This window comes from Trichoderma gamsii, assembly GCF_001481775.2.
Source record: "Trichoderma gamsii strain T6085 chromosome Unknown Scaffold_24.2, whole genome shotgun sequence".
NCBI classification, from domain to species: domain Eukaryota; kingdom Fungi; phylum Ascomycota; class Sordariomycetes; order Hypocreales; family Hypocreaceae; genus Trichoderma; species Trichoderma gamsii.
In genome coordinates, this window is record NW_020171361.1 from 177,715 (window position 1) to 205,183 (window position 27,469).

A 27,469-nucleotide genomic window follows, 5' to 3' on the forward strand; every position below is an offset into this window, starting at 1 on the left:
GCTTGGCCGGAGCTTCACAAGTCGATGATTGAATGCGGCGGTTGCGGCAGACGGTGGGGTCGCGTGCCCGAGCTGGTCCGAGGAGCTGCTGCGATGAGCTGCTGCGATATGAGAGCTGGAGGGTCTGTGTGGTGCAGAAGAAGAAGACGCTGACGATGTCGCTGAATATGTCGCAAGTGTGTTATGATATGCAAAAGCTGTCGTGAAGAAGAAGAAGAAGAAGAAGTAGAAGAATCAATCCAAGTCACAGAATACGGCGGCAAAACAACCAGGACCACATGAGCTCTCGTTCCGGCTCCCGGTGGCGCATGACGGCTAAGCTGATGCCGGGCAAAGCATCAATCAAACCAACCGCTCTTGCACGGGCCCCACCGCTGCCAAACTCTGCCAACTCGTCGACGTCACAGGTAAACAAGACTCCGGGGTGCTTGTCTCGCACGGGGATCGGCAAGGATACAGTACGATTGAATGATGGAATAATAGGGAGGGGAAAAAGGGAGGGAAAGAATCAAGCTGTGTTTCCTGGGTCTCTGTTCGCTAAAGCGCGGTCTGATGTAATTGACATGGCGAGCAATACCTAAATGCACGTGTAAGTGAAGCAGGAGAAGAGAAAAACCGGGGAAACCCTGAACATCGCAATATCGCCTGCAGCTGCAGCAAAAAGTACGAGCGCAGTGAAAATAAACAAAATTAATAAGAAAATAAAACAAAACAAAATACGAACAATGGATCGGCCAGTCAGCCATTCGTGCTCAACAAATCTCCCGCTGCCCGCCTTTTGTTACCTTCCTTTTTCCCGTATAAATGCACATGTAAGCTGCTAAACACCAGAGGACCCTACATGTCAACGTTCCATTGTCTACCACCCCTATTCACCACCATTATCATCATAAATAGAACCAAAACCATGGAATGCCAATTCCTTCCTCAACATCAGAGTCTCAGCATTAAACAAATATTATATGTGTTTTATGCTCTGTGTACTGAAACAAAAGCGAAAGGCGCTGTATTATCGCAGCCGATCTCACCATCCAATCGATCCAGCACCCTCAGCTGGCCCCAAAATCGCCCCTCTCCCGCCTGAAAATGGTTGGCCGACGATCCTCCAATGCACGCCGCTTAATTGCTTGCTCTACGGAGTAGCCGCTGCACATCAGCTCTTGCGTCCCGCCCATTGCTTAGGCTGAAGCGTGCTAGGATGACCGGAAGTCAATTGTGCATTTCATTCCCACTTTGTTCCCCATCGCTTGCCATTTAACTTTGAACTTTGCCGAGAATCTCAGTTCAATATATTGCGCCATTCAGAATGCGCACTCAACGCTGTCAGAATTGCCCACCTCTATTTTCCTTCTTTTCTCTTTTTTTCCTCTCTTCTTCTTTTCTCTTTTTTTTCCCTCTTCTTCTTTTCCCCTTTGTAGAGTTGAAGCAGCAAGGGAGAAGAGCGTGAGCCACGACCGGGTAGCGTCATTTGCATGCAGCGCGACATCGTATCCGTCACAGAATGAAACCCGGCAACGGCCAATGAAACAAGATAAATTACAATCAATCTGTAGTCGTGAATTGTCATACATTGAGTTCAGATTATGAGAAAGAAATGACACATCTAATATGCTCGCTCAACAAATGCCGCTCGCGCAAACTCAATGCAAACAAGCCATCTTGGTGACTCTTGCCATCGGCTGCCAGTCCTATCCTATATGCCCTCTTCATTGATACATGATTTACAACATGATATACTACGATATTCTCTTCTCATCTCTCAGATATCATCGTCTACTCGACAGCCATCTGCCCCGCCAACCCTCTTCTACCGCCCTTTTCGCCCTTTGTATTTATTCACAGCGCTAACAAGCGGTGCCTCTGCCTCTGATCGTCCTCGACGGCTGGCCCTCAATGAAAGCCCTACCGTCCTTCTGGGGCTACTCAGCGCATCTCTCTCGTCCCGGGTGCCTTTCTTAACCCACCCGGGACCAGTGGGCAGCTTTCTTTTTGCCTTTGTAGGACTGGGTCTTTCAACCTCCGGCTCCCTACTCTCATTTGTTGGCACGCCGGCGCTTGAGGATGGGCTGGAGCTTAGAACAATGACCTGGCTTCCATCCGGTATAGCAAACGGCGCTTGGTCATCCATCTTCTTCGCCGGCTGAGATAGAGAAGTTGATAGCGCCGGCAGCTCTTCATTTGCAACCCGCGTGCGAACCGATGGTTGCGTTGCGTTGGGAAATACTTTGCTGTCCACTGTATCTTGTTCTTCTTGCTTCTGCTCGGGAGAGTGATCCGACTCGTTTCCCTCATCAAGCTTGCGCATAGCTTCTTCGTATTCCATATCCTGAGTAGGGACAGCGACCTGGCTCGCAGAGAATGAAGAGATGTTCAGTTTCCTGTCCGAGTTTTGGGTGGGCTGAGCAGACATGAATATCTCCTCAAGCGACGGAAACGGGCTGCTTCTGCTAGAACTGGACGCCTGCGATTTCGAGTCGTTTGGTTGTGCTGTGCTTTCGGGTAGATGTAGCAATGTTTCGGGAATCAACGTGCCGTGAGGCAGACCGTCTTCCAAGGAAAATGCCGTCCGCGGTTGTCGCCCACTAGGAATATCAAACTGCGATGCGGCGATGACTGTGTCGGAATGGATTGCGCTACCACTTTGTCCAGCTGTCTGTTCTTCTCCCTGCTGTCCTTCCTCTCCTCCTCCTGCTTGCTCTCCTTCTTCCTCCCCTCCTTGATCTTCAGACGGCTCTGTCATCTTCGGTATGGGCGTATGAGAGTTCGAGGTGCCTTCTGCCACGGCATTCGCTAGGCTATGTGCTAGTTCTTCCTCTTGGTCAGCAGCTGCTTCGTCTTCTCGCTCTACCAAACAATTCGACTTTGCAGAGTGTCTATTTGAGGGATTGGCTGCAGCAGTCAACGCGTGGCCTAATTGAGCGCCTGGTGGGTTTGCGATATTATTGCTGTTCAAATGTCCAACAAATTCGAAGCTGTTGCTAGCAGTGCTAATTTGCACTTCGGACATGGAGGCATCCAGTCTTGGCAATGGTTGACCAGACTGTATTGTGCCAAAAGAGTCGTGCATCAAATCATTTTCAACAGCTGCCCGCACTTGATCCGTACTGGGCTGGCCCTCTAAAGCATCCACCTCTGGTTGGAGTTCGCTTACCTGGTCATGCCCTGATGGCATCTCGCCCTCTGTAGCCGCCGCCTCCGCGTTGCCGTTCACAGGAGCTTGTTGCAGAATGCGAGGCTCAAGCATCTCCGTCCACTGCAATGACCTGAAGCCGTCGTCCTCTTCTTCCTCGCCATCTTCACCGCTCGCTTCATCCAGATCTGGAGCTTCGAATTTGTCATATATTCGCTTTCCGGTGAACTCGTCGTAGATCTTTTCGTTATTCTCGCGGTCTCGTCTAGCCAACTTGACATGAATGCTACCATCTTCACCCCCAGGAATGATGATACCCGTAATCGGTAACAGTTCTGGCTGCCATTTCGTAGCTTTCGACATGAGGAGCTGATTCCAGGTAATGACCATCCCAGGCTGGGCTGATTCAGGTGTTAGCAACGGCAGCGCCTTGATATCTTGGGGCAAAGATGGCAGATCATCCAGGTCCGTAAACTGGCTGCTCTTCACTGGCGGCTCGTCGTAGTTGAGAGTCACGTCTTGCTCATCCTGATCCAAAGTATCATTCTGTCGGTTTGCAGATTTTCTCTTCTTCTTTTTGCTTGTTTCTCCGGCATCTCCATCGTAGTAGTCTTGTTCCGGTTCATGAGCATTGTAGTAGAAGGCGGAGTCGTCGTACGAAGTATCGGCTTGGTAGTTCTCCGACGCGCGCTTTCGTTTTCGCATAGTCTGATATTTCTGCTGAGGATCCCAGCGTTGGACAAAGGGGAATGGTGGTTCACTGAGTACCATGTCCTCGTGGCAGCATTCCACAGCCTTGTAGATGATTTTCTCTCTCCAAGCCTCAGGGTCTTCATCCCCCACCGGGTTTTCACTGGCCTTGCCGTCGTCACCATTATGCAGAGCGCGTGGATTGACCAAGGGTCTCACATCTTTCATGAGGCTGTCACGGATTTTCTGCTCGTCGGCTTTGGTTGTTGGGGCTTTCAGGCCTAGAGCGCCAAATAGAAGCCGGCGGCCTGCGCCCACGTCAACGCGAGCTGAGCGTTTTTTCGGCGTATCTTTCGGCTTCGATGTTTCCGCTTCAGTCGCCTTATTGATCTTTATCTCTGTCGCATGTGGCTGGTCTTCCAGCACCTGAATAAGCCGAGGAGCATCTTCCATCTCTGCCTCACCGATTTTTGCGCCGTCTTTGGGAGATTCGTTGAGGATCGCAGCTAAGAGAGCTTCTTTTCGTGCCAAAAAGTCATCTTGTGCGGCACCATCTTTGTCGCCATTTGTTAACCGAGACTGCTCAAGGCCGCTTTCTTTAAAGACCTTGTTACGTTTCCTTCTGGCATTTCGCTTTTGAGTTCGCGTCAGGCCAGCTGATGGCGGTGTATCAGTTACTTGAGCTTGAGTGGCAGGTGCAGCCGTGACGTCCTGGATTCTGTGCGTTGGAGGTGCTGGCTTTACTGGCCTTTTCGACGATATTTCTTCTACTTCAGACTCGGATTCTGACTCTGACTCCGACCCCGACTCGGATTCTGATTCTGATTCAGAGTCTGACTCCTCTGTCGAGTCCGAATCGCTTGTGTCATTACTGCTCTCGCTGGAAGAGCTTGCAGAAGCACGAGCATCGCGGCTGCGGCCCTTGCTGTTCCCCGCACGTAAGGTTGCTTTGCCGGTCATGTCAACAATAGGCGAGCTTTCCTCTGACGAGGCATCATTTGCTTTTTTAGGAGCCGTGTTTGCTGTCGGTAAAGTGCTGGCACGACCTCGGTCTTCTTTCTCGCCGGAGGAGCTGCTGTTCCCAGAGGCATCGCTAGAGTCGTCTTCAGAGCCTGATTCACTCTCTTCTTCAGATGATGTATCCTCTTCTGAGTTTGATTCCGACTCTTCAAAGTCTGATTCGGAAGTATCGTCGCTACTTAAGTCTTGGTTCTGGTTCGACGTCGGGAGAGATATTGTGACCCCACCATTCAACTGAGATTCTCTGAGAAACTCCGAGTCTTCAATCTCTTCAGAGTCTTCGACTTCTTGAATAAGCGGCTTCAATGGTCCTTTTTTCACGCCACTCTCAATGCGCAATCTGTTGGCGTCGAGTCCATTGATGACACTGGTGGTCTCTTTGGCTTGTTGAAGAGATTCATGAGCAAGAATGAAAGACGCATCATCCATCATCCGATCAAAGTCTTGAGAAGGATTCTGAAGTATTGTCAGCGACAGATATGTCTTTCTCATATCCTTATTTGTCCGAGCAAGGGCGAATCTGATATCTTCGTCTGATAACTCTGAAAACGCCAATCTAAACACGGCAACAAGCATATCGATGGGCACGCCCGCATAGCCATGAGCAGCTATTGCGTTGTTTGAGAAATCGTCTCCTCCATCTTGTCCATCTTCACTCACGGTATCAGTATCTAATTTTACTTTTCCAAGCGGATCAAGACACCGTCCGATATTCCTAAGATCACGAGGCAGACGGCCGCCGGACACGGGGGCGTCATCTTGCCTCAGGAAGCGCAGTTCTTCTTCGAGATCTTCGTCATCGTCTTCCTCTTCATCATCGTCGTCCACGTCACTATCTTCCAAGTGCTCGTTCAAATTAGGATACTCTTGGTACGCTTCGTCCTCGTCGTCGTCCTCATCGCTGTCGTCATCGAATATGTTTCGCACGTTGTTGGGTATTCCGTACCGAGAAGAAGGCAGAGTATCTAGCAGAAGTTGCTCTTGCTCTTCATGCTCATCCTCATCCTCGTTGCTGAAGCGAACACGTTTTCGCGGCGGCAAGTCGATGTGAGGGCGGTCGCGAGGAGTTCTTAACCAAGATCTGCCAAAGGCGAGGCCGTCTATCAAGTGTCTCCCATCGTCAGAGATCTGGTGTCGTCCGCTGAGTCGCCGTCGCTTCAAATCGCCGGTGAGGAGAGATCGAATACTAAGCGAAAAGATATTAGAATCCATACTACAAAGCCAAAAAAACAGCTTGGGCGACACTCACATGACCTGATCTTCGTCCTTCAAAATGCGGCCAACTTGCTGGAAGTGAAGACACTCGAAGCTACCGCCTTTGCCATCCTCCAGCTCCACGGCGTAGTCTTCGAGGCCCCATTCGCCGCTCTCGAGGGGAACGACCTCGTTGACCTGTTCCAAGACTTTGGCGATGGTGACGTCTTCGGCGCAGGAGCACGGCCAGAGGAGCTTGATCTCGGGCAGTCCGTGGCGACGGATCACCAGCCGCAGGCGGATGTCCTGAGCTTGCATCTTCAGCGACTCGACAGGTGCAGCTGCATGGCCAGTTGGTTGCCTCTGAGCCGAGAGGGAGTCGAGGATCGCGGATTGAGGAGCGTGAATCGAGAAGCGTGAATGTTTGCAGCGCAGGCAGAAACACGAGACACGAGATGCTGGGTTGGCGAGATCGCAGCTGGTCAGGTAGATCTGGTGGAAAAATGAGCCTGTGCAGCGCTGCCTTGGCGCGTGCCGTCAGAAGCGCTTCAGCTGTTTGGCTGCCTTGCTGCTGAAATTTTAGTGGAGCCGCCGCTGTGGAGTGGCGGTCGTGTAGCCTCATTTGCGGCGGTCAATTTCCTTGTACCTGCAATATTGAAGAGAAGGATTTTGGCAAAGGAAGATAAGATTAGTTTGGTCAAATTATTCATTTATTTTTTCTTATTCCATCTACTGGTTCAGATGAACCACTCTTTTTCTTGTCGCTCAATAGTGCTAACCAGCAGTTATATATTCGACTGGACCCCCTTCAGCTCAGTCGAATTGGATATATGGTATATGTACGTGCCAAATAACATCAGATGACAGCTGACAATCACGATTTCCATCCTGCAGCCTGAAAAACAAATTAACTCCAAGTATGCCCATGCCCGATACTCAAACAAATTCATCGTCGTCGTTCTCGTTGCCAACGCTTTCTCCAACTTGGTTCCAAGTCTCTTAGTGAGGAAATGATCCCATGTCCAGCATATGGCCCATCTTTTCGATCTGCATAGCTTGTTAGCACATTTTTCTCGATAATTGATCATCAGAGGAAAGAGGAAAAGACTCATACCTTTGTCTTCAAATAGCCTTCCACTTCCTGGCTTCTGAAGCCACCCTTTCCTTTCCATGACAAGGGCACCATGGCCACTCGCTCCTTAACGACAACCTCTCGGTTTGGCCCCTCAACAGCGCGAACCTTGTCAGGGTTGTTGGTCAACAAGCGCACGTTTGTCTGGCCGAGATCCATGAGCATGGCAGTGGCTAAGCCGTAGCTTCGCGCATCGGCTGGGTGTCGCAGTAGCAGATTCGCCTCAACTGTATCTGATCCGAGATCTTGCAGGTTATAAGCCTTTAGCTTTTCACCAAGCCCAATACCACGGCCCTCTTGTCGCAGATATATGATGATGCCGCCAGCCTTGTTTCCGGGTAAAGCCATTAGTCGAGCGGCCTCGTCAAGCTGCTCGCCGCAGTCGCATCGCGCCGACCACGCAGTCTCTCCAGTATAGCACTCTGAGTGTATCCGCACCAACGGCGGGTTCTGGGGCTGGTTCTGCTCCTGCTGGGACTCGGATGAAGGAGTGCCCATGCCACTCGTTGTCCGGCCTGGGAACAGCCGGCCTGTGTAGGCGCCTCGAATCATGCGGTCCATTTCGGTCTCGCCCTCGCGGGGCTCATCCAGCGACTTGCTCCGGATATCATTGCCAAAAACAATGGCCAAATGCTCCTTGTTGTCGACGTTGTTGGTGTAAAGGTGGAGGAACATCTCGGTTCCGTTGACGGTGGGGATGCGGGCCCGGACAACGCAATTGACCTCGGGCAGCGTCTCTAGCAACCGGGGCTTCTTGCTGCCGCATCCGCCGGATGGAATCGAGCTGTCGACGGGTATTCCTCGCAGTCCGGCGGTTGTTGGAGTCTGGTTTCCCGGTGTGGCCGGGGGAGTAAAGGCCGGCGATAGCAGCGATGGCGGGGGCGGCAGCGAGGCCGATGAGGCGCTGGCATGACTGGGTGGCAGCGAAAGCTCGTCGATGGGCTGGCCATCACGGCTCTGGGGAGTATCGGCGGCCGCTGTTCGGGGGGAGTAGAAGGAGGGCAGCTGGGCGCTGTCGCCGGCACCTGATGTCGCATTCGACGGCATTTTGGAGATGATGGGATGCGTGGGTCGCACGAGCTGAGTCGGGAGAGCTGAGGGCATGATTAGTGGACAAGCCGAGGAGCGCAGCAGAAGAAATGCACCGAAAAAGAAAAAGAGAACAACGATAAAAATCCAAGGAATTGCTGGATGCAGCCACGTACCGTCTTATCTGAGCCTGCGGCGATGCCTCGATTCGCAGAAACAAGCGCGCGCGAAGGTTTGATGGTGATTATCAATTTGCGCGGTGATGCTTTCGCAAAATGACTAAGTCAGTCTAACGGTGGGGTCGGCGGCCCGGAGAGCGCAGCTTCGGTGCTTCGCTTGATGCGCCGAGAATCTGCGCGGATGGATGCGATTACGTCTGGATTGAATCCTTCTGTAATACAGAGGACACGTACAGAGTGTAGATCATGCCATACAATTAATTCCATTCAATGCTACTACAGCCTTTAGTAGCTGGGCGGCCGCTGCAACCTCGGAGAGACAGGATCCCCAAAAGAACCCGCGTAGAAGCCGACCGAAGGACTGGCCCGAGGCGAGACATGGAGATGGAATCCCGAGCCAGCGGTGGGCCCTGGCGGCGTCTCGCACAGATTGAAGCCAATAATGCGCGTGGGCAGCGCAATAGCTGCGGAGTTTGTCCCCCGCGACTTGTTCAGCGGGAATATCTAAAAACACGTGCAAGGTAAATCAATGCATCATGGGAAGCATCTGTTGAATATCAATTGCTGTAACAATTATCTGCGTGAGAGTCATGGACACAATAGCGCAGTTCCCCAGGCAATTGTCTAGGCTAGCAGCTGCGCGGGTTGGACCCTTTTTCTACAATGCCGTCATCAGCGCTTCTCCATGCAGATGCTCAGATGCAAATAAGCACCACGCATGAATAAGCATCAGCAGCAGCAGCACTGCGGATTCAACCCGACCAAGCCGAGCCTCCGATTTTGTTTTGTGTGAGCTGAGACGTCATTTTCGGAACTCGGGCTTACTATTCACCAGACATTAGATTTTTCTTCTTTTTACATAAGCAGCAGACTGGACTCGAGAAGCTAAACTGCTTCTAGATGGTCCTCTTACAGTCACATCAATTGGTGCAAGACAAAGCCATGGTTGCCAGATTCATAATGGACTTTTCATTCTACTCTATTCTAACCGGTACTTTTATATCTAATGTTCATGTCTAGATCGATACCCCCCCAAAAATCAACATTCTAACCTAAGCAGACTGGGCCTTGCCAGTGCCGTAGACAATGTTGGTGACAGACTCGCCAGTGGGAGTGTGCTGGGCTCCAAGAGTGTGCGGGCAGCTGGGCTGGTTGCTCTTCTGAAGATCGAGAGAGCAGACCTCGTTGTATCCGTACTTGCACAGGGGATCGGCCATGTTGACCAGCTCGTGGTTCTTGGCCACCCAGCTGTTGGGCTCGCTGAGGCAGCTCGCGACGTAGTCCATGCTGTTGGAGGCAGACAGAGCCAGCTTGCCGCCGTGCATGAGGCCGGCGCACTCGCTGGCGTCGACGAACTCGTAGTCCATGTTGATGCCGCCGCCGGTGTGGGGGCTGGAGGAGGCGCTCTCGCCGAAGCCCAGGTAGTTCCAAGCATCGTATGAGATGTCGTGGGCGCCGCCGGACTGGTCAATCTTGAGCAGGTGCAGGCTGCGGTCGCCGTTGGTGACCTTGACGCAGATGTTGTCGCAGTTGACGCCCATGGGCCAGTAGGCAACGCGGTTGGTGTTGATCTTGCAGCCCAGGACACCGATGGAGGACGAGTACTGCTCGTGGGGGGTGATGCTGGCGCTGCCGCTGTTACCGCGGATGGCAACGGCCGAGACAGAGGCGGCCGAGGCAGCAAGGAGGGCAGTGAAGGTAGCAAACATTTTGAATGTTGTTGACAAGTTAAATGTCTTGTATAAAGAGGGAGTGTGTGTTGTAAAGTGGTTGTCTAACCGAAGAGTTGTATAAGTGGGATATATGTGTGCAAAGGAATGAACACACAGGCTTCAATATGAAGGAATGAATCGAAGCAAAGGATTGTATAAGAGACTGTTTGTCTTGTAGAATGGAGTGAGTGATGATTTCTTCTGTTCGAGGGAGGGATCAACGCCCTTATTTATACACTTCTTGGGCATATGGACGCGACCCATCTTCCCCCGCAAGTCGAAGAGATTTCAAACCCATCGACTCCGATTTCCCTCAACGGTCCGACGGTACGCAGGGAGCGCCGCACGGGTTGCGGGTCGACGTTGGTTGCTTCCATCTTCACCACAGTGTCGACGAGTTTGCTGAGATTCCATAGTCCACTCTCTCGGGACATTCACGGTGACTCGGTGTGGCAACCTAGAGCTAGCGTTCTCTGGCAACAGACTTCCATTGTGGGAAAAGCTGGTCCATAATTTAAATGGCTCACCTAAACTAAACAGAGCTTGGCTCCAGGAACCGAACCGGCCGGCTCACGTTGTGTGTTCCGGTGGTGACTACTGACAGCGGCATGGCCAGGGGGAAAAGCAGGTACGCGGCGCCCCCTCGAACCCAAGGCTTCCCATTCCACGTGCTTCTACCGGGCAGTCGGTGTTCAGCTCCCAGTTGTGAAAGGGTGGTCGCGTGCGAAGAGTGGTTTTGATGGGTCTTTGCAAAGTCAAACGCCTGCTGTTGATGAGTTCCGAAGTCGGTAACTGAGCCCATTCGGGGATATGGTCTTCAATAGGAAATGGCTTTTCCTCGACTGCCCGAACAACAGCCGGATCAATTGTCGACACCAACAGTCATACGCATGCAAATTGAAGTATTTCCGTAGCAAATATTGTCATGCGTAACGTTTCATATGAAACGTCTTTTTCTTTTTACCTTTGTCGATCACTGGGATTTACAAGGGGTGAAACACACTCAGACTACACCATAAGCGCTCAACAAGTTGCTACGTAGACCATCTGAGTCGCCCTGTCCCACTACAACAACTAGGATAGAAAACTCCGGATCAAAACCTGAATCATTCCTCGGACGACTGTACAAATTCGGAAATTCTTCAGATTTTTCCAAAGGCGTTGGTCGCTGAAAATTCTGAACCGCGAGGGGGTCGCTCGCCGTTGAATCGGAAAAAGTGGGCGAGTCAAACGCCACCACCTCTTGTCAGAACCACTATTTCCTTAGCTAACGCTCAGAAACAAAAGGACTCTAAAGCGTAATGTCTTACTGTTAAGGCATGCGTATAACGCCGCGTCACGTATTTTCAGGAGATTCCAGAAAAGGTGGGTAATCCAGTTTGGGGTTTCGGAGACCCAAGACTCATTGTTAACAAAGCCTCTTCTTGCCTCCCAGGGGCAAAAGAACATTTCGAAGCCAAAGAAAAATTCTACCGCCTTTTTTTTGCTTTCCTATGTTTGAAACAATAGCCACTATCAATCTTAGTCATAACATTAAATTATATGCAAAATTGCCTCCTGTTTCTAAAGAAATCTTCTCGAACAATTCTTCACACGCCCAGTGTCTGTAACGAGTAAGTGGGTCTAGTCGGTTGAATAGACGTGTACCCATAACTCTGGTTCCTTTTTTTTCTAGAAAGATTTTTTAAAAACTATTTTTCACTGAGAGATTTTATTCAGCCGAGAGTGTGGCTAATCACAGCTGAAGTGAATGACTTTTAGGTCTCCCAAGTGGACTACACTGTGCTGCGGAGATGTCTAGAGCAACACGGTAGCATCGATGCCTAGTGAAATCCCCGATGTTAAACTGGGGTAGTTGGCTCGTTCATCACGATCGTGGAGCCCGGGTATAGAGAGGAAGAGCCGAAATGAGCGATAAAAGTATTAGGCACCATGGAATCGTCTACTTAGTCATCAGCAGATGAAATTTCTTCTGGAGTTGCGAATTCTCGACGATCCATCCTCCCGCTACTAGGCATACAGCACAAGTGGGTTACCACGGTAGTTTTGAAGATGAAAGCGTTGAAATTGCCTAGAATCAGAGTCCACTAACAGTAGCATGTAATTAGATTGTCAAAATTATGAAGCTGAATAGATTTATGAGTTTAGACTTATTAAAAGCTGGAGAAGTCGCTGACCCCGGCCTGTCCGATGGATTGGTCTCCATCCCAGGGATACCCTGCTTTGGCCTAAATTGGTGCCAGATCTAGTATCTGATCTTAGATCTCATGGCCAACGCGACGAAAATACAGGGAGGGCCCTGCTTTTCACGGCTAGACTCGTCTACCCCAGAAACACCAGACGATCTTGTTGTCTGTGCTCTTCAAAACCTGTCTAAATCTACTGCTGTATTTGTTATGTGGGCGGTTTCTATATCGATCGGTATAGCGACAACCTTCGACTACTTCAACGGCAGGTACACTCGGAGCCTTTAACATGCTTCGGTACGGTTTCCTAGTATGTTGACATAATTTATGCACACAATGTTATGCATCCAAAATGAGGAGACTCAAGTACCGGAACCGTCAGTAGAGCGAGTTGCCAGCAGATCCAACTATAATTAGCGGCCTATCGTTCGATCTTTAAACATTAGTTACCTCGATCCGCGAACATTAGCTGCACTAATACATATACAATATCCACAAAGAACTCCAGTCTGAAAAAGATTGTAGTTTGTTTCAGAAACACATTTAGAGGTCCTAGAGGCGTACGGCTATCAAAATCTCAGATCGAACATGGCACATATTGCGTACCTAGCTCTGTCTCATCTCTCTAAAGACACCTCGCCATTACCGATCAATGCCTTAAAGAAGACCATCCATCAGGAGTTCATCATATTGACCAGTTGTTCAGCCTAAGTAGATCCCCACTCTCCAACGAATGCTTCAGATAGTTCCCCCCCTAGACTACCTCAGGGCTCTAACCAGGAGGGCACTGTCCCAAGTCCCACGATAAATTTGGCAGGTCGATCACGTTAATGGGGAAACTAGATCGGTTACAAGTTTCTGAGAACGGTACAACGGCTACTAATGAGATATGGAGAATGCTTTCTGCAACATCGTAGACTCCAGTGATGTGGGCGTAGTGGGGTCAATTCTGTCAAACGCACAACCGTGCTCTGCTGTGGAGGAGTCGTAAGATAGAGCCACATGAATATGGATTCGCTGTAACAGCGGCTGTAAGGTACCCAGTAAATAGCATAGGAATCAAGGTTAATCAGAGGAGGTTAAAGACGAAGCACAAGATAGCGCAATGCTGCAGATAAGACCTTCCATTCGATACCCGTCCAGCAGAAGCTTTCCACAGGCATCAAGCTTTACTACTACTGGTAGAGAATCAGTATACCATAGCATTTATATCTCTTGACGCAAAATGTAGTCTAACAGAAACAGTAGTCTACTGAGCATGATCTATTGCTAGATGAAATCGTATCGTCAGAAAAGATTTGCTTGAGTCTGCCTATCAGCAGAAGATATAGATCAAGATTTCGGGCATTTATTGAGTGACCCAAAACAAGCTTCTCCATAAATACAGTCATGGCCAATTTCCCCATCCCGGTAGACTCATTTTTTCTCTTTTCTAGCTATATCAATTACTGTTGGTCCTTGTGGTAGTCAACTTTTGTCTTTTTTGACCATCTACTTTCATTAGCCACTTCAGGCCAGTCATCTCCTGGCCCATCAAAAAAGGAGTCAATGATTCTCGATCCTGTGGCGACGTCCGGACTTTTTTTTTTTTTTTAAAATAATCTTGAACGCTGTGTTAAATTGGTAATATAATCTGGAAATGGAATATGAGACAAAAGATATGTCGTAGTTGACGGATCATCACCTTCGACCACGCCATCTCATGAGGACTTTCTGAATCCCACCATCATTGTGCCTTCATAGTAAGAAAAAAATAAAAAAATGGGAATTCTAACAGCAGCAACGCGGTTACTAATCACAATGCACGAATTAAAAACAAGTCGCAGTACTAGTAGTGGCAGCACCAGTCTGTCGGGAATTGTGGTTTGGAGAGCAAGTCTCTACCTCCGTAATCGCAGCAAAGCTGAGACACCGGAAGTTCCGGTTCAGCCTCAAAGTTGCAGCAGTAACCAATTTCGGAATTTTCAATTGCAATTTTGCTGACACACATTATTGCAGAATCTTTCTTTGATCAGAATTCGTCATAGCAGGCTGATGAATATGCAGTAGCAAAATTCAGATTGGTGAGATGGTCATTTATTCGGCATATTCAACCAATTGCGGAAATAGGTAAGTGTGGCAGGCACACATTGACGGCATAGCTTACAATCGATTGCGTTTGACGCTGTATGAGCAATTGAACAGAGTATTCAATGGTTTTAGCTAGCTGGAAGAACCTTTGGCAAGTTTATAACACGAATTTGCCGTCATCTACCACAACCAGCTCATCACCAACAGAAAACTGAACTGAAGCCACTTCTCCGAATTCAGATGCATCCGCAACCAATTTCCCGCCATAATCGGGGTCACTCATGAATCCAGCTAAATCTTTGGCAGTCGGAAAGACGAGAGTGCTCACTCCATCTATATCGCCAATCGCAAGCTGCGACGAAAGCTCTGGACCAAGCTTCTCTTTGAGCTCCGCTGCGTGAGAGCCACGTATCTGATGCTAAAGTGTTTCATGCGCGTTAGTGGTATTCGTTGTCAATAATAATTACTTGAACGCTCGTCGTGACGGGCCATACCAGGCGGTAAGAGATGCAGTTATACTTCGCCGCTAGGGGGCCAGCCAATTTTCCATGAAGGGCATATCGGCGAGCGAATTCTTCTTGGCTCACTTCATTCTTTTTCTTCCCTGTAATAGTTACTCGCCATACGTCGCTAAAAGAAGGGGGGGCAGTGCTGTTATTTCCACTCATTTTTGTGATTACACGTGGACAATATGTGAAGAAGTAATAATGATGAGTCCTTGAACCTTTTCAACTGAGAACTCAGGGGCAATTCTGCATAATATACCACGTTCGCGGCCACCGGTTGTTGCATGATCCAAATTCTGTGTCAGAAACCGCGCCACTCAGAGTAAGTTTTGCAAACACACGTCAGAAAAATAAACCTAGATTGCACGTTTGTAAGGAGACTATGGGAGAGCATGACGTGCTTCCTGAATATAGCTTCGTCTATCTCATTTATATCGCAGATCACCAAAGCTTGCTTGATGCTAGCTCATCTCCAACTGTGAGCATGATTATATGATTTCACTTTGCGGAGAACATCAACAAATTCCAACCCATATATCCGACACTTCCACCTTTTAACCTTTTCACTCACTCCAGCCCAATTATGCTTACCTAAAATGTTCAAGCCACTACGATCTGAGGTACCAGGTGAAACAGAATCGCCAATTGTTATTCGCTCAATATATTAAGTTGTGGGAACGCTTTGCAGCCTATGAAAGCGATTTGCCCGGTAGAAACATTACATGGATAATTACGTGTACATGTATGAAGCTCAAAGATAATCTTTCAACAGGTCGTCAGACTTCCTCAGCATGATGCAAGATCTAGCGCAGGACACCTGGTCGCGGTGACCAACAATTTCCTCCCCATTGTCGCAAAATGGAAAAACATATTTACTCATGATTGAATAACATGAACTCATCAAGCCATGGCCCTAGCCTCAGCATCCAGCGTCTTCTGTATCTCCGCCCACTTCCCCTTAACACGGTATCCACACATCCAGTAGTTACCCTTCGAGTCCTTACCCATGAAGAGAAAGCCCTCTCCAAACTGAAACGGCATCTGGCTATGGTTGATATACGACGGCAGACACGGCTCGCTGCGTGGATTAACAGCAGCGGCAGAAAAGTCTGTGTTAAAGAGGTCCGACCGGGTCCAGTTGGAGTAGCTCAGCTGATGAGTCCGGCTCGAGCCAAAGAATATCGGCAGCGCAACGGACTGCTCGCGGAACATGGCCCAGTAGGCCTCGAGCTGGCCGCGCGACCGCTGGACGTTGATGGCCTCGCGGATCTTGGCCGCCGTGTAGCTGAGCGGGTGGTTGAGGATTTCGCCGGCCTGGAGCAGCACGTTCATGAAGCCGAAGCAGTTTGAGACGTACGGCTGGTCGGTGGGCAGCAGGTCGACCTTGAGCGCCTTTCTCATTGATCCCGCCACCTGGACCGTGACGGGCGTGTCCGAGTCTGGTGGGAGGTGGCTCAGGGCCATGCGGGTGCACCAGGCTGTGAGGACGTCGTTTTCGGTCAGGAAGGGCTTCTTGCTCAGCTCGGCCTGGCTTGCGAGCTCGTCCATGGCGGTTTCGTACATCTTGTCCACGTACGCGCCGGGCAGGCAGACCATGCGGTTTTCTTTTGCGCGGAACGCCAGATCGCCCAGATTGTTGAAGACCCAGCCCGCCATGGCGCCGTTGGACATGCGCTCTTTCTCGAGCACGTGTGTCTCGATGGGATACTTGCCGAGGTCGGCGCAGGGGTCGCTGTCGAAGCCGGCCTGTGGAAGAACCTCGTCGTCTCTCCCCTGAAGCATCAGCATCCAGTTCTGCATCACGGCCTTGTTGCCCAGCGTGTCGCAAGCAACGTGCAGCCAGTGCAGCGTGACAAGCGTTGAGTCTGTGAACGAGACGATGTGGAGGCCGAATAGGGGCCGGTCTGAGTATAGGTAGTCGTCGACGACAGCTGGACAGTCGGGCCCTTTGGCCAGCGGTAGAAACTCATCGGGGTCTGCCACGATTGTTGCGCCGGCGTTGGTTGTTGGCTTGGGGAGCCTGCTTGCTAACGGGTGGTCTTCCCTCTTCATATCATGTTCGATGTGGCTGTAGCCGATGGCTGGACGTTCGTGAGAGAAGACGGCCGGGACGTGATATTCGATTACGCCTTTGGCCTGGTCATGGTCAGATGCTATTCTCCATTGTCCATACATAGCTCACTTCGAGATATTTGAGATATTTGGCAAGAGAAAGAAAAACCTACATTATTTCGGAGCCGAGCACCCATCTTCCCCCAGCCTGGCCTTTGCACCAGCCGGTCGAGGGCATCTCGAAGCTTCTCGGGATCAAGAACGTCATCGAAGACCATCAAGTTGTAGAGGACAATTCTTGTCATTAGCGGACTATTGTCCAGGAAGCCCAACGGGATGACCTTATCGGTCTCCACGTGAGCCGGTGCGGCTCGTCCAAAGATACCCATACTGGCCTGCTGTATTGTATCGTAAAGGTCACCGTGAGAGGCTTTTCGGTTGTGAACCAAACAAGATGACGTCGCGTGTCGATGCTATAGAAGAGCAAAGTGCCAACTGAACCATCTCGTCAAAGGGCTCCCAGTCTGCCGCACTAGCTTGCAGGCCAATATATATGTCGGCGATACTGGCTGGAAACGCCGCTGCTGGCTCTTCTATCCTGGTACCTGGATAACTAAAGCCTAGCTCTATCCTTTTCTACAGTGCCCAGGTCCATGGGCTAGTTTTACAGCATGTATGAATTGTCAAGAGTTGCCAAAGCTGAAGTGAGCCAGTTTTGACTCCTACGCGTATAGCAAAGCGTAGGTACATGTTAATTAGCTGCGTCTTATGTAGATATCTATTTGGACGAGACATACTTGTACGATTGAGCCATTTCAGTAAGGAATGGCTTTCAAATTCTTCTAGACGCCTCGCTGCAGGTTCCACTGGCACAGATATCAAAGGCAACATGTTTTGCCGTTTTGGGCATTTGATAGGCAATGCCCCTGTCGGCCTTTATGAACCGTGTAACGGGCGTTTTAAGAATATTAGACAAGGTTGTGGCTCGTATGTACTTGTTCATAGGGCGTCGATACGGAGTAGTCTGTCCGTAGAGTCCTGCAATGTGCAAGTAAAACAGACAACGCCTGAGGCAGTGACACTCCATTGATGTCTGCTGTAATACCCCATTCGGTATCCCTGCCCGGCATCTCATCCGAGGCCGGGGTCAGTTGAAGATGATTGGCGGGGCTTTTGCTCTTTTGATCTTGGCGTTGTCGAACCAACAGCTGACACTTCTAGCTACGGGTTAGACCGCCCCTCCCAACGAACAGCCGTGAGACAACATATTTCTACAACGACCTCGCTTGGGGGTTAGTTTGTCTTCTAGCTCGATCCTACACGGCAGAGCCTGCCAACAACGCCTCCTGGAATTGGTACCCATTCACATGTCAACTCGGCAGATGAGAGAGAAAATCTCCTTTGGGGTGGTTCAGAGCTGGGACTGTTCTCCGGATGTCGATCCGCTTGGTTAGACTAGCACTATGGAGGAGTGGACCGACGCCAGAACTTGGCGGAGAAGAAAAAGGGGGGCCAAGTCTTTCCAAGCTTGCTTTTCCTGCATAGTAAGGCTGTCTCCTTTACGGCACGCAAATTATTGTCCTTCTGATCCGACGGCAACAACGCCCCGTTGGATACAACGTGCTGTTGGACGCAGCACAAGCCCGTGTAATTTTGCGACAATTTTTTTTCCTGGATACGATTAGAGCAGGGTATGTTTACGAAGCTATGCGTAGTTTGTGTCAGCTATCAGTTTTGCGGGTTCTTTCTCTCGTGGAAAGAGGGGCGTGGAGCGTCCCAGCAGTGCACAGATGGGGAGAATTGCGTGACATGTTCTATTACCTTTACTGTAATAGTAGTAGTAGTAGCAGCTGCTGCTGCAATCGCAAAAGTGCGGGTGTCTGCCGTATTTTGTAAATACAGGTGAAACCCCACAAGTTCCTCCTTTCTAGTGTCCTATGCCTGCTTCTCTGTAGCCCTGGGCACGAAATCTAATGTCTTTTTGATGAATTAATTACAAACATTTAACGTAATAGGCATATCATAAATGCTGATCAAACAATGGCTTTCACGTCTGTCTCCCACTGGTCATGCCGATCTTCTCTGGGGTCGACACTGCTCGTCTCGACCCTGACCTCGGTTTCTCGAATGATATGGTGCTTGCTGGAGGTATCGTCGTCCTCGGAGATTCTGTTCCAGGTGTTGCGAGATCCGGCCTTCATGTGCGACTTGCCTTGAGCGTCCAGGTCGCCGAGCTGCGTCCCCCGTCCACCAGTAGATAGGGGTGCAGACTGGTTGCCCGACCTTTCAGATGAACCTCGGTAGTATGCCTTGAAGAGCTGTTTCAGAGGCGGTAAGTTGCAGGCAATAATTCCAAAGCTGCCCTCGAGATGCGACCAGATGACGAGCTGAGCTTCCTTGACTGGACGTTGTTTAGCAGGTCGATCACAACAAGGAAGAAGTGCACTTACCTAAATTGTCCTTTGGGTGGTATCTCTCGTCCGTCTGGGGATACATGGCAATACGCATGATGGCTGCAAAGCTGGCGAGTACGCCGAGACCGAGAATTGCACAGACTGAAATCTTCTTCCGCTGGTTCATTTGCAAGTTACGCACGATGAAAAACGGCGTGATGGCGACGACCCAGTCCGTGGCGACCTGGATGGATGTTCCGATGTAGCTCATGATGAACCACCCGTTCGGCGCCGGAGCCCAGCATTTTCCCCTAGGTACTGGAGTTAGTAATGTGTAAAGTCTTTGGAAGCATTGGATGGGTAAGCAGGCTGTACGAACAAAAACGGATTCCATCTTGTTGCAAATGGTCTGCAGTCGGAGAAGAGAAAGATGAGCGCACCGAATGCAGTGAGGGCCATGGTTCCCACTGTCGAGACTCGTCAGCATGATGGACTCGAAGAGGCAGACCAAATCTGCCACGTTGGTGAGAAATACTTACTCGCGCCATAAAGAGCAAATCTGTAGCGGTTTTTTGTGCATATCCTCAAAATGGTAAAGGCAATGGAAAATTTGGTGAGTGTTGAAGATCCAAAGTAGATCAGCTCGTACAACAGCTGCAGCTCCTTGGCTCTGATCTTCATAAACGGGGTGACGGCATCATCTGGAGCTCCAACGCCGTAGTATGTGCCCGCGATGGCGAGAGCACAGGCGGGAAGATACGGACCCTGCAATGGAAGAATATTCTGTCAGCAAGCATTCGCCGTCTGCAGTATCTTTGGGAAGCCATACAAATCCTCCGACAGCCAGGTAATCATCGATGCCTATCGGCCTTCCTTGTTCTCGTCGAATAAACCGTACCCATACTCGAAGACTGAAGACTGCCGTGCACAAGATTGCCGTCGTGTAGACAATTCCCTGGATGGCGATACCAGCGCCTGCGGGCTTTATTGGATGCTGAGAGTCAGCAATCTTTTGAATCTGCTGTCCCGTGAGTCCATTGAATTCCGGAGTGTACGGAAAGTACGCCGACATGGTGACTTGAAGCTCGGGACGACGGCTTCCTCTTCGATCGGTGGGAAAGCAACAAAGATTGGCAGCCGACAGTTCACGGTTCACAATTAGAGGTATCCAAGTATTACTTATAACAGCCTTCCCGAAATTCTCCATTATTAGTGGCCCGGCCATTGCTACGGTACTGTTGCTCACCAGGGGTACCGCGGAATGGAAGTATTACCCGCTACAGTACTGCGAAACGAGAAGCTTCCTATCTGGAAAAGATCCGCGTCCGCTCATCAAATCCTCCGGTCCCTGGTCCGGACACGCGTAACGGCGAACGCCTACGTGACAGACCTATGGTGCTGTTCCTGCATTGTCAGAGCTGATAGACCACCGGGTGTATAGAGGGCGGAGTTGAGAGTGCCTGGCATTACAATCCCCATGAATGTCATCCAGCCAGGACAAGAATAGTAACAGCATGGACTCTAACTGCCATTGAGCAAAAGGGATGAGTTTTACAAGGAGCCAGGTTGTAGCCAGATATAAGACTTGTAGCTCGTTGCTCCCTCCAGGGCCTGTCCCGAACCCCAGCTCTCATCAGATAGGTACCGTACCCAATGGTCCTAGGCCGTCCTAGGCCGTGCCTAGTCAAACAAAGCTCAAAAACTAGAGTACATAGAGCTAGTGCTCCCTTTTACATAGTGCCAACGTCTAGGCCCTAAAAGCGGCAATCTCCTAGCTTGTCAACGCACTCAAATGGAGGACAGAAAAACTGAGGATGAAAAGATCCTGAGCACAAACAGCAAGATTATACACAGATAATCCGAGAAGCCAAACTGTGTGAAGGGTGTACATATTATAGGTGCTATACGCACATATCTATTTGGTATACCCTTTTTTTCTGACCAACAGTTGGCACTTAAACTAGCCGGATGCGAGCCTTGAGCTGCCCTCTTCCCGTGCTCATGACGTTATTCATGCTGCCCGCTATATTGTCATATGTAGTAACAATCGGTGAAGTCCTGTTATTTTGTAGGACTCTGCAGCCTCTGCCAGCTAGACTTCAAGATATAACTAGTACGTCAACGCTTTGCACATCTGGGAATAGCCAACCGGAAATACCGCTTTTTATACGAGGTCTTTATTATACTGTGGGGTTTTTGTATATCTCTTAGAGAATACCGCGTTTCATACTTAGAATTTTTATGCTTCCAGGACTCGAGAAAGGATAATAGTTCAAGGGCACTTCTTTGGCGACTGCTTGGCATGTTTTCTAGCACAGTGGAACCTGTTGACAACTTGCAGCCCCATCCGGCACCGTAATCCGACCTCACTACTTTCGACTGCCACTCTGTATAGAGTAAGTATGATTTGCGAATTTTAGGACCCTATTGCAGTGATCTATTTTACTAGAACTCACAAAGAAGCTTTTAAACTGTGTGTTTCTAGCATAAAAGTACCAATATCCTATAACGATATCAACCTTTGTTGACAGCTAGGTAAGAATGGCTAGTCTGTCTGCTGTTTTACCCAATCTCTCATATACCAGCTAATCGTTATGTGAATTTCTACGTATATTCCAATTCTTATAACATGAGATGGGATACAGGGAGCATAAATGGTATACACACCTGAAAGCGGTAGAGCTAGATCGTGGGCTGCAATAGCAAGCCAGCAAAGAGGAATTTGGGAATCAAAATCCAGTGGTGTAGTTATCAGTACCTTGTATAGTGCAATAGTCTGTTACGGTGTCGTTGTGACTTTTTGCTTCTTTGTTATTGTAAGGCAAATTGTCTTACTGGGATTTGGATTTACTACCTTAGAAAAGAATTAGAAAAGATTCAGGAAGAGAGGGAAAAATAAGTTACGGCCCAGTCAGGCTGATCGCTAATGAGCAGATAGTCGTATTACAATCATTTCTACAATTGCATTCATGAGCTAAGCATCTTGCCATAATTGGCGCAATAGTACGGCGGAACACTTTGTGGTCAGCATGAAGATTCAGAGAATACCCAGCTGAACAAAAGCACAAATTGGTATCAAAATGCTTTTGGGAATTTCTTGGAACTTAATTAGCTAGCTCCTGGATATTGATGTTCAGCGTTTAAAGGTAACATATACAATTATTTAAGATTATAAAATAAGTTTGTGAACTCTTGTAATTATTTTTCTCCCCATAATTTCTGCAGTCTTCGTTACTATTACTGTTATCGTCGATCTCATGATAATGATAATAAGCCTCTGCCGCATTTGAGACTGCCAATCATGTGCATATATTCACCCCATTCATCTTCTATCGCATGCTCAATCTGACCAATCCGAGCTTCGCAACGCCTTTCATAAAACTACCTATATCCCTTATGCATCCTGTCTTGTGACCTGAATGCATTGTAGAAGTCTAGCAGTCTAGCAGATAATGCGTGAATGCCCAACAAGGCTGCCTGATAGTATTCAGGAAATCGGGTTACTTAATACAGCCCCAGAGTTTTTTTCCCTCCCACTTTCACCCTTGTGTTTTCTTTTCCCCCGCATTGTGTACTGCCAGCCACATCACCTCCGGTCAACAGAGCTTAGAGTATCACAAATATTAGAGCCTGCCAATCACTCGTATTGTTCACGAATATGGATCCTTTAAGCGCCTTAGCGATAGCAACCGCAGCGTTCCAATTTCTGGAGTTTGGCGGAAAGTTATGTATCAAAGCTTGGGAAAAATATAAGCATATACAGCAAGAAAGACCTGATGACCAAATGCTTGCGGAAGAAGAAAAAGAACTTCAAGCAATTTTGGAGGATCTATCGTCTCAAATTTCATGGTTCCGAAACTTCTCCACGACGATAGTAGCGTCTCAGCCCCTAACACCGGGCCAGGCACAGTTATTGAAGCTATCTTCTCAATGCACTCAGCTTTCCAGTGATTTTGAGCGGATCAAAAGTCGATTAAAGTTACCTAATAGCCAGGAAACGAACTCAGAGCTTCATTTTCGCAACCATGTCGGTTCTAGTCCAGTATTGCGTCGAAATATGCCGGAGGAAAAGTGTGGAGACTGCAAAAAAGCGAAAGTCGCAGAGGAAGCAGAATTCCGAAGAAATAGGGAAGATGTTGAAAAGATTGAGAGAAGATTGGAGCCTCTTAGGCGCGATATAATGGATTCCATACTTCTATCTCTGTGGTACGTTTCTCTGGTATAGTTTCACTCTGTCTATATGCCTCTACACGCCCACTTAAGTGCATAGCATACCTATTTCAGTGCCCTTTCTTGTCTAAGGCAGCGACACATCTTTACCAAGTACATTCTTGATTCAACAAACTGACTCACGAGTACATCTTAGGGATGACTCAAAGCGCACTGAACAATGGGAGTTGCATTTTAGTAGCCAATTAGACAAGCTCATTGGATTGCTTGGGAGCATTGAAAACTCGACGATGGATGATTCCCTGAAATTGGCAAGGGGATCAAGCCAAACTCGAAATGATGATTTTGAAAGTCTCAAAGAATATACCCAGGCACATGGAACAGCTGTCTCCACAAAGGTGGATGGGGTAGCAGCCAGGCTAAGAACTGCTCTGCAGCCAGTGATTCAGTCCGGAAAAGGGCCAACTTCGCTTATGCAGCTGTCAGACGATTTGATTGAATATCTCAAGACCGACGGCGGAGCAAAGAAAACAATTCGCTTGGAACTTATAAACGTTCTCTGGAAGAATGACTGGAAGCTGGATAGTTCTATGGCCTCAGCCAAAATCGACACCACCATGACCGCGCATGCAATAGCCGCCGGGATTCAATTCGACAATATTCAAACACGTGAAAAGGCTGTAGCAAACAGCTTTGAAGCAACATCTTCTTGGATACTCCAGGACGAGCCTCCACAGACAGATGATGCGCCCATGTGGCATAGCTTCCCAAACTGGCTGAAAGATGAATCTGAAAAGTCCTACTGGATTACGGGCAAACCAGGTTCCGGCAAATCAACTATGATGAAACTAATATTGCGACAAAAGTCCGTGAGGGATTCGCTATCCCAATCGCTGGGATCAATGCGCCTTGTTCTCGTCAAATACTATGCCTGGCTTGCAGGCACAACTTTACAAAAGTCCATCGACGGCCTCAAAAGAACTATGTTATTCCAGGTGCTGGAACAATATCCTGAACTCGCACCAGTCTTGGCCCCAAGGCGCTGGGCATTCTGTCAAGCGTTGCGAAGCATTTCGGGTCTTCCGGCGTGGGACTCATGGGAGGTGGAGGAGTCATTCGAGGCATTACTGTCTTCGTGCGGAAAGAGCATCAAGCTTGCTCTATTCATTGACGGGCTTGACGAGTTTGATGGGCCACCTGTCGAGATCGTTGAGTTTATTCAAGATATGATGGCACGCTGCCCTAAGGGACTTAAATTATGCGCTGCCAGCCGACCGTGGCCAGAATTCCACGATGGATTCAACGAAGGGCCAATGCTTCAAATGCATTTATTAACCAAAATCGACATGGAAGCTTTTATTCACGAAAAGTTGAAAATCAACAAAGGCTTTGCTGAGAGAAAGCAATTGGAGCCCGAAGCATCCTCTCAGCTGCTCATAGACATAGTGGAAAGAGCGAATGGAGTTTCTTATGGGTCTCCATAGTTGTCCAGCTTTTATCCAGCCTTTTTTCTGCTGGAAAATCAGTATTTCAAGCTCGACAAACTCTGGATGCCCTCCCTACAGATATTTCGTCCTTGTATGATGCCATCTGGGCTGCTATCCGCCCGGAAAGCCTTCTCGATGCGTCCCATATGATACAAGTGCTGAGAGCTTATGACGGTCCAATGGAATGGTTTACGTTTTGGATCATTGAAGAATCGAAATACGGTCAATTCAATGCGGATTCCTTCCGAAGAGATGACGAACTAGGAGAATTCGCTTTGAAATCTTTAGTGAGGAAGCTTGCTGCTTGCACTAAGTGCATCTTGGAAGTTAGCGGGGATGCAAACGGTGGTGCCGTTGACTTCATTCATCGCACGGCTCGGGATTGGGCAGTGGAGCCCCAAACCTGGCAGTTGATCTGTTCATCGTCTGGTGCGCAGTTTGATCCACATCTGTGTATCTTAAAAGCGAGCATCATGAGGTTATCCCCCGTGGCATCATTGCTCGGGGACACACTTTTGTGGAATGAAATAGCAAGAATCCTTTGGCATGCTGGAGAGGTCAATGATATCGGAGAGGGTACGCTGGACCTCATAAATCACCTGAACCTACTCGATCCTTGTTTCAAGCGCCTCTTCAAATTTGATCAATCACAATTTGATGAAGCATATCCTCATGCAAATTATGTTGGACGGTGGTGGTGGGGCACTCCGCATTCATTCCTGGGGTTCGCTGCACAGTTCTCTATTCTGCCTTACATCAAATCTGTGGCGCTTACAGATCGAAGTTGTCTATTTGAGAAAGTTCCCTCGCATCGTTTGGGTCTTCTCGAACATGCAATCTTTGGATACACTTACTTTCTCAAGGATACCAACATGTTTCGCCCTCGAATCCCTCCTCACCGGAGGTTATCTACCGTGAAATACCTATTAGATCAAGGACTTGTTCAATCGAGATTTCAGATAAGAATTAGGAATAGCGAACTCGTAACTTATCAACAATCGAGTCTGCAGGCAAGAATTCACAATGGTCTAGCTTTTTTACAAGATGCAGTGCAAAGTCAGCTTCAGAGTTTGACTCAAACTCATCCGGAATACGAATACTATTCCACAGTGGCAATGTATTTAGATGATGAGTCAAGGAGGAGAACCGTGAGATCACGCATTCGCTCGTGGTTTCCTAAGTGATTAGCATTCTAATATTATTATACTGCTGGCCATCGATCTGAATTGTTTTTATTCAATTTTTATCTCTCTTTAAAACGAAATTACAAAGTTTGAAGTAAAACATGCATGCACCGGCTTATACACTGCCCAGGGACTACACAATACATGAATACGAAGTCGCACACTACTCTCAAGCGCCTTGAGTTGGCGATAGAATGCAGTGCCTGATACTTCGGACACATAAACTTTTACAGCTAACACAAGTCCCACTAGTTTATCTTTGAAACTTGCGCCGCGGTTAGTATATACATCTCGTACATACTAATAGCAATGCTGCATAGCGTTCTATTTTGTTATATCACTGTAGATGAATGTTTAGATTCCGGTGGGATTATGAGAGAAGCCCCTCGATCTCTTTTGCAGATAATCACGAAAGCGTTGATCTTCGTTCATAGCATCCAGTGGTGGCAATATCGGGGCATGTTCGTTTCGCGATGGCTTTGCTCAGCCCGTAGACTGAAGTGTCTGATGGCAGCCAGGCGACCTGTATCAGATGTAAAGGTTAGTACATAACTCGGATTTAACAACACGCACCCGGATAATGGTGCTCTAACCTTTCGCAACATTTAGCATTGTATAATTCACGTAGCCTACGAGTAAGACTCGCGGCGATCCAGTACTTTGATGTCGACAACATGCCTCTGGGGCAACCGCTAGCAATTTCTCGGCACTGGCCAACCTTTGCTGAGTTGTCCGTGAGCTACAAGGCGTTAGGCAATGTGTTTCTGAGATACCCTCGACCTTAATCATTCATCTAGTCCACTTCAATGGTATGAGCCACTACGCAAGCAGTTTCTACAGCTACGCATCTAACAGAGCTCGCCTGTTTCTCTCAGTCATATCCCACGCTACAAATCTATCGAACAGTGATTTAAATATAACACAAAGAAGACTAAACCTGCAGTAGAGCCTAGTCGAATATGGCGGTGTCGAATTCGTCTTAGTGGTAGGCTACGCCGATAGCCGGTCCTTAGATGATCACGATACCAGCTTTTCATGCATTTGAGACTGGCCTAGGTTGCAGGGGCGTTGTCGATTCGCCACAGCCCCGGGGTGATTCAAATGGACGCGCATATATCCCTGAACGAGAGTCTCGATTCTTTTGAGCCACCGAGTCGGCTAGCCAAGTTGCCAGCCCGGCATTGAAGTTGGCAATCATCGAGGTCGTATGGATTGCACGAGAGTTGTCATATGCAATAACACGAAGCCCTTATCGACTAGAGAATTTTGACACGACCAAGGCACGTTGAAAAGTGGCAATGTATCGCAGGCGGCGTATCCCACATCTTTGCTATT

At 48.8% G+C, this 27,469-nt stretch overlaps 5 protein-coding genes across 5 annotated transcripts; 1 reads left to right on the plus strand and 4 right to left on the minus strand.

Moving 5' to 3' along the window:
- Positions 1–1,807: 1,807 nt before the first annotated feature.
- TGAM01_v206881 (GTP cyclohydrolase II) lies at positions 1,808–8,270 on the minus strand (the record flags this gene model as incomplete). Its single annotated transcript, XM_024549970.1, has 3 exons — positions 1,808–6,026; positions 6,090–6,526; positions 7,149–8,270. The coding sequence occupies 3 exons, from the start codon at positions 8,268–8,270 to the stop codon at positions 1,808–1,810; spliced, it is 5,778 nt and encodes a 1,925-aa protein (XP_024405279.1).
- Positions 8,271–9,426: 1,156 nt separating this feature from the next.
- TGAM01_v206882 (hypothetical protein) lies at positions 9,427–10,083 on the minus strand (the record flags this gene model as incomplete). Its single annotated transcript, XM_018804361.1, has 1 exon — positions 9,427–10,083. One exon carries the CDS (start codon positions 10,081–10,083, stop codon positions 9,427–9,429), a length of 657 nt encoding a protein of 218 aa, XP_018662476.1.
- Positions 10,084–15,748: 5,665 nt separating this feature from the next.
- Positions 15,749–17,289, minus strand: TGAM01_v206883 (hypothetical protein; the record flags this gene model as incomplete). The annotated part of the gene is made up of 2 exons (XM_018804360.1): positions 15,749–16,984; positions 17,074–17,289. 2 exons carry the CDS (start codon positions 17,287–17,289, stop codon positions 15,749–15,751), a joined length of 1,452 nt encoding a protein of 483 aa, XP_018662475.1.
- A 1,644-nt stretch (positions 17,290–18,933) lies between these two features.
- On the minus strand, positions 18,934–20,365 carry TGAM01_v206884 (hypothetical protein; the record flags this gene model as incomplete). The annotated part of the gene is made up of 5 exons (XM_018804359.1): positions 18,934–19,301; positions 19,351–19,604; positions 19,673–19,760; positions 19,833–20,058; positions 20,123–20,365. 5 exons carry the CDS (start codon positions 20,363–20,365, stop codon positions 18,934–18,936), a joined length of 1,179 nt encoding a protein of 392 aa, XP_018662474.1.
- Positions 20,366–22,951: 2,586 nt separating this feature from the next.
- On the plus strand, positions 22,952–24,947 carry TGAM01_v206885 (hypothetical protein; the record flags this gene model as incomplete). Its single annotated transcript, XM_024549971.1, has 2 exons — positions 22,952–23,499; positions 23,660–24,947. The coding sequence occupies 2 exons, from the start codon at positions 22,952–22,954 to the stop codon at positions 24,945–24,947; spliced, it is 1,836 nt and encodes a 611-aa protein (XP_024405280.1).
- Between the last annotated feature and the right edge of the window lie 2,522 nt (positions 24,948–27,469).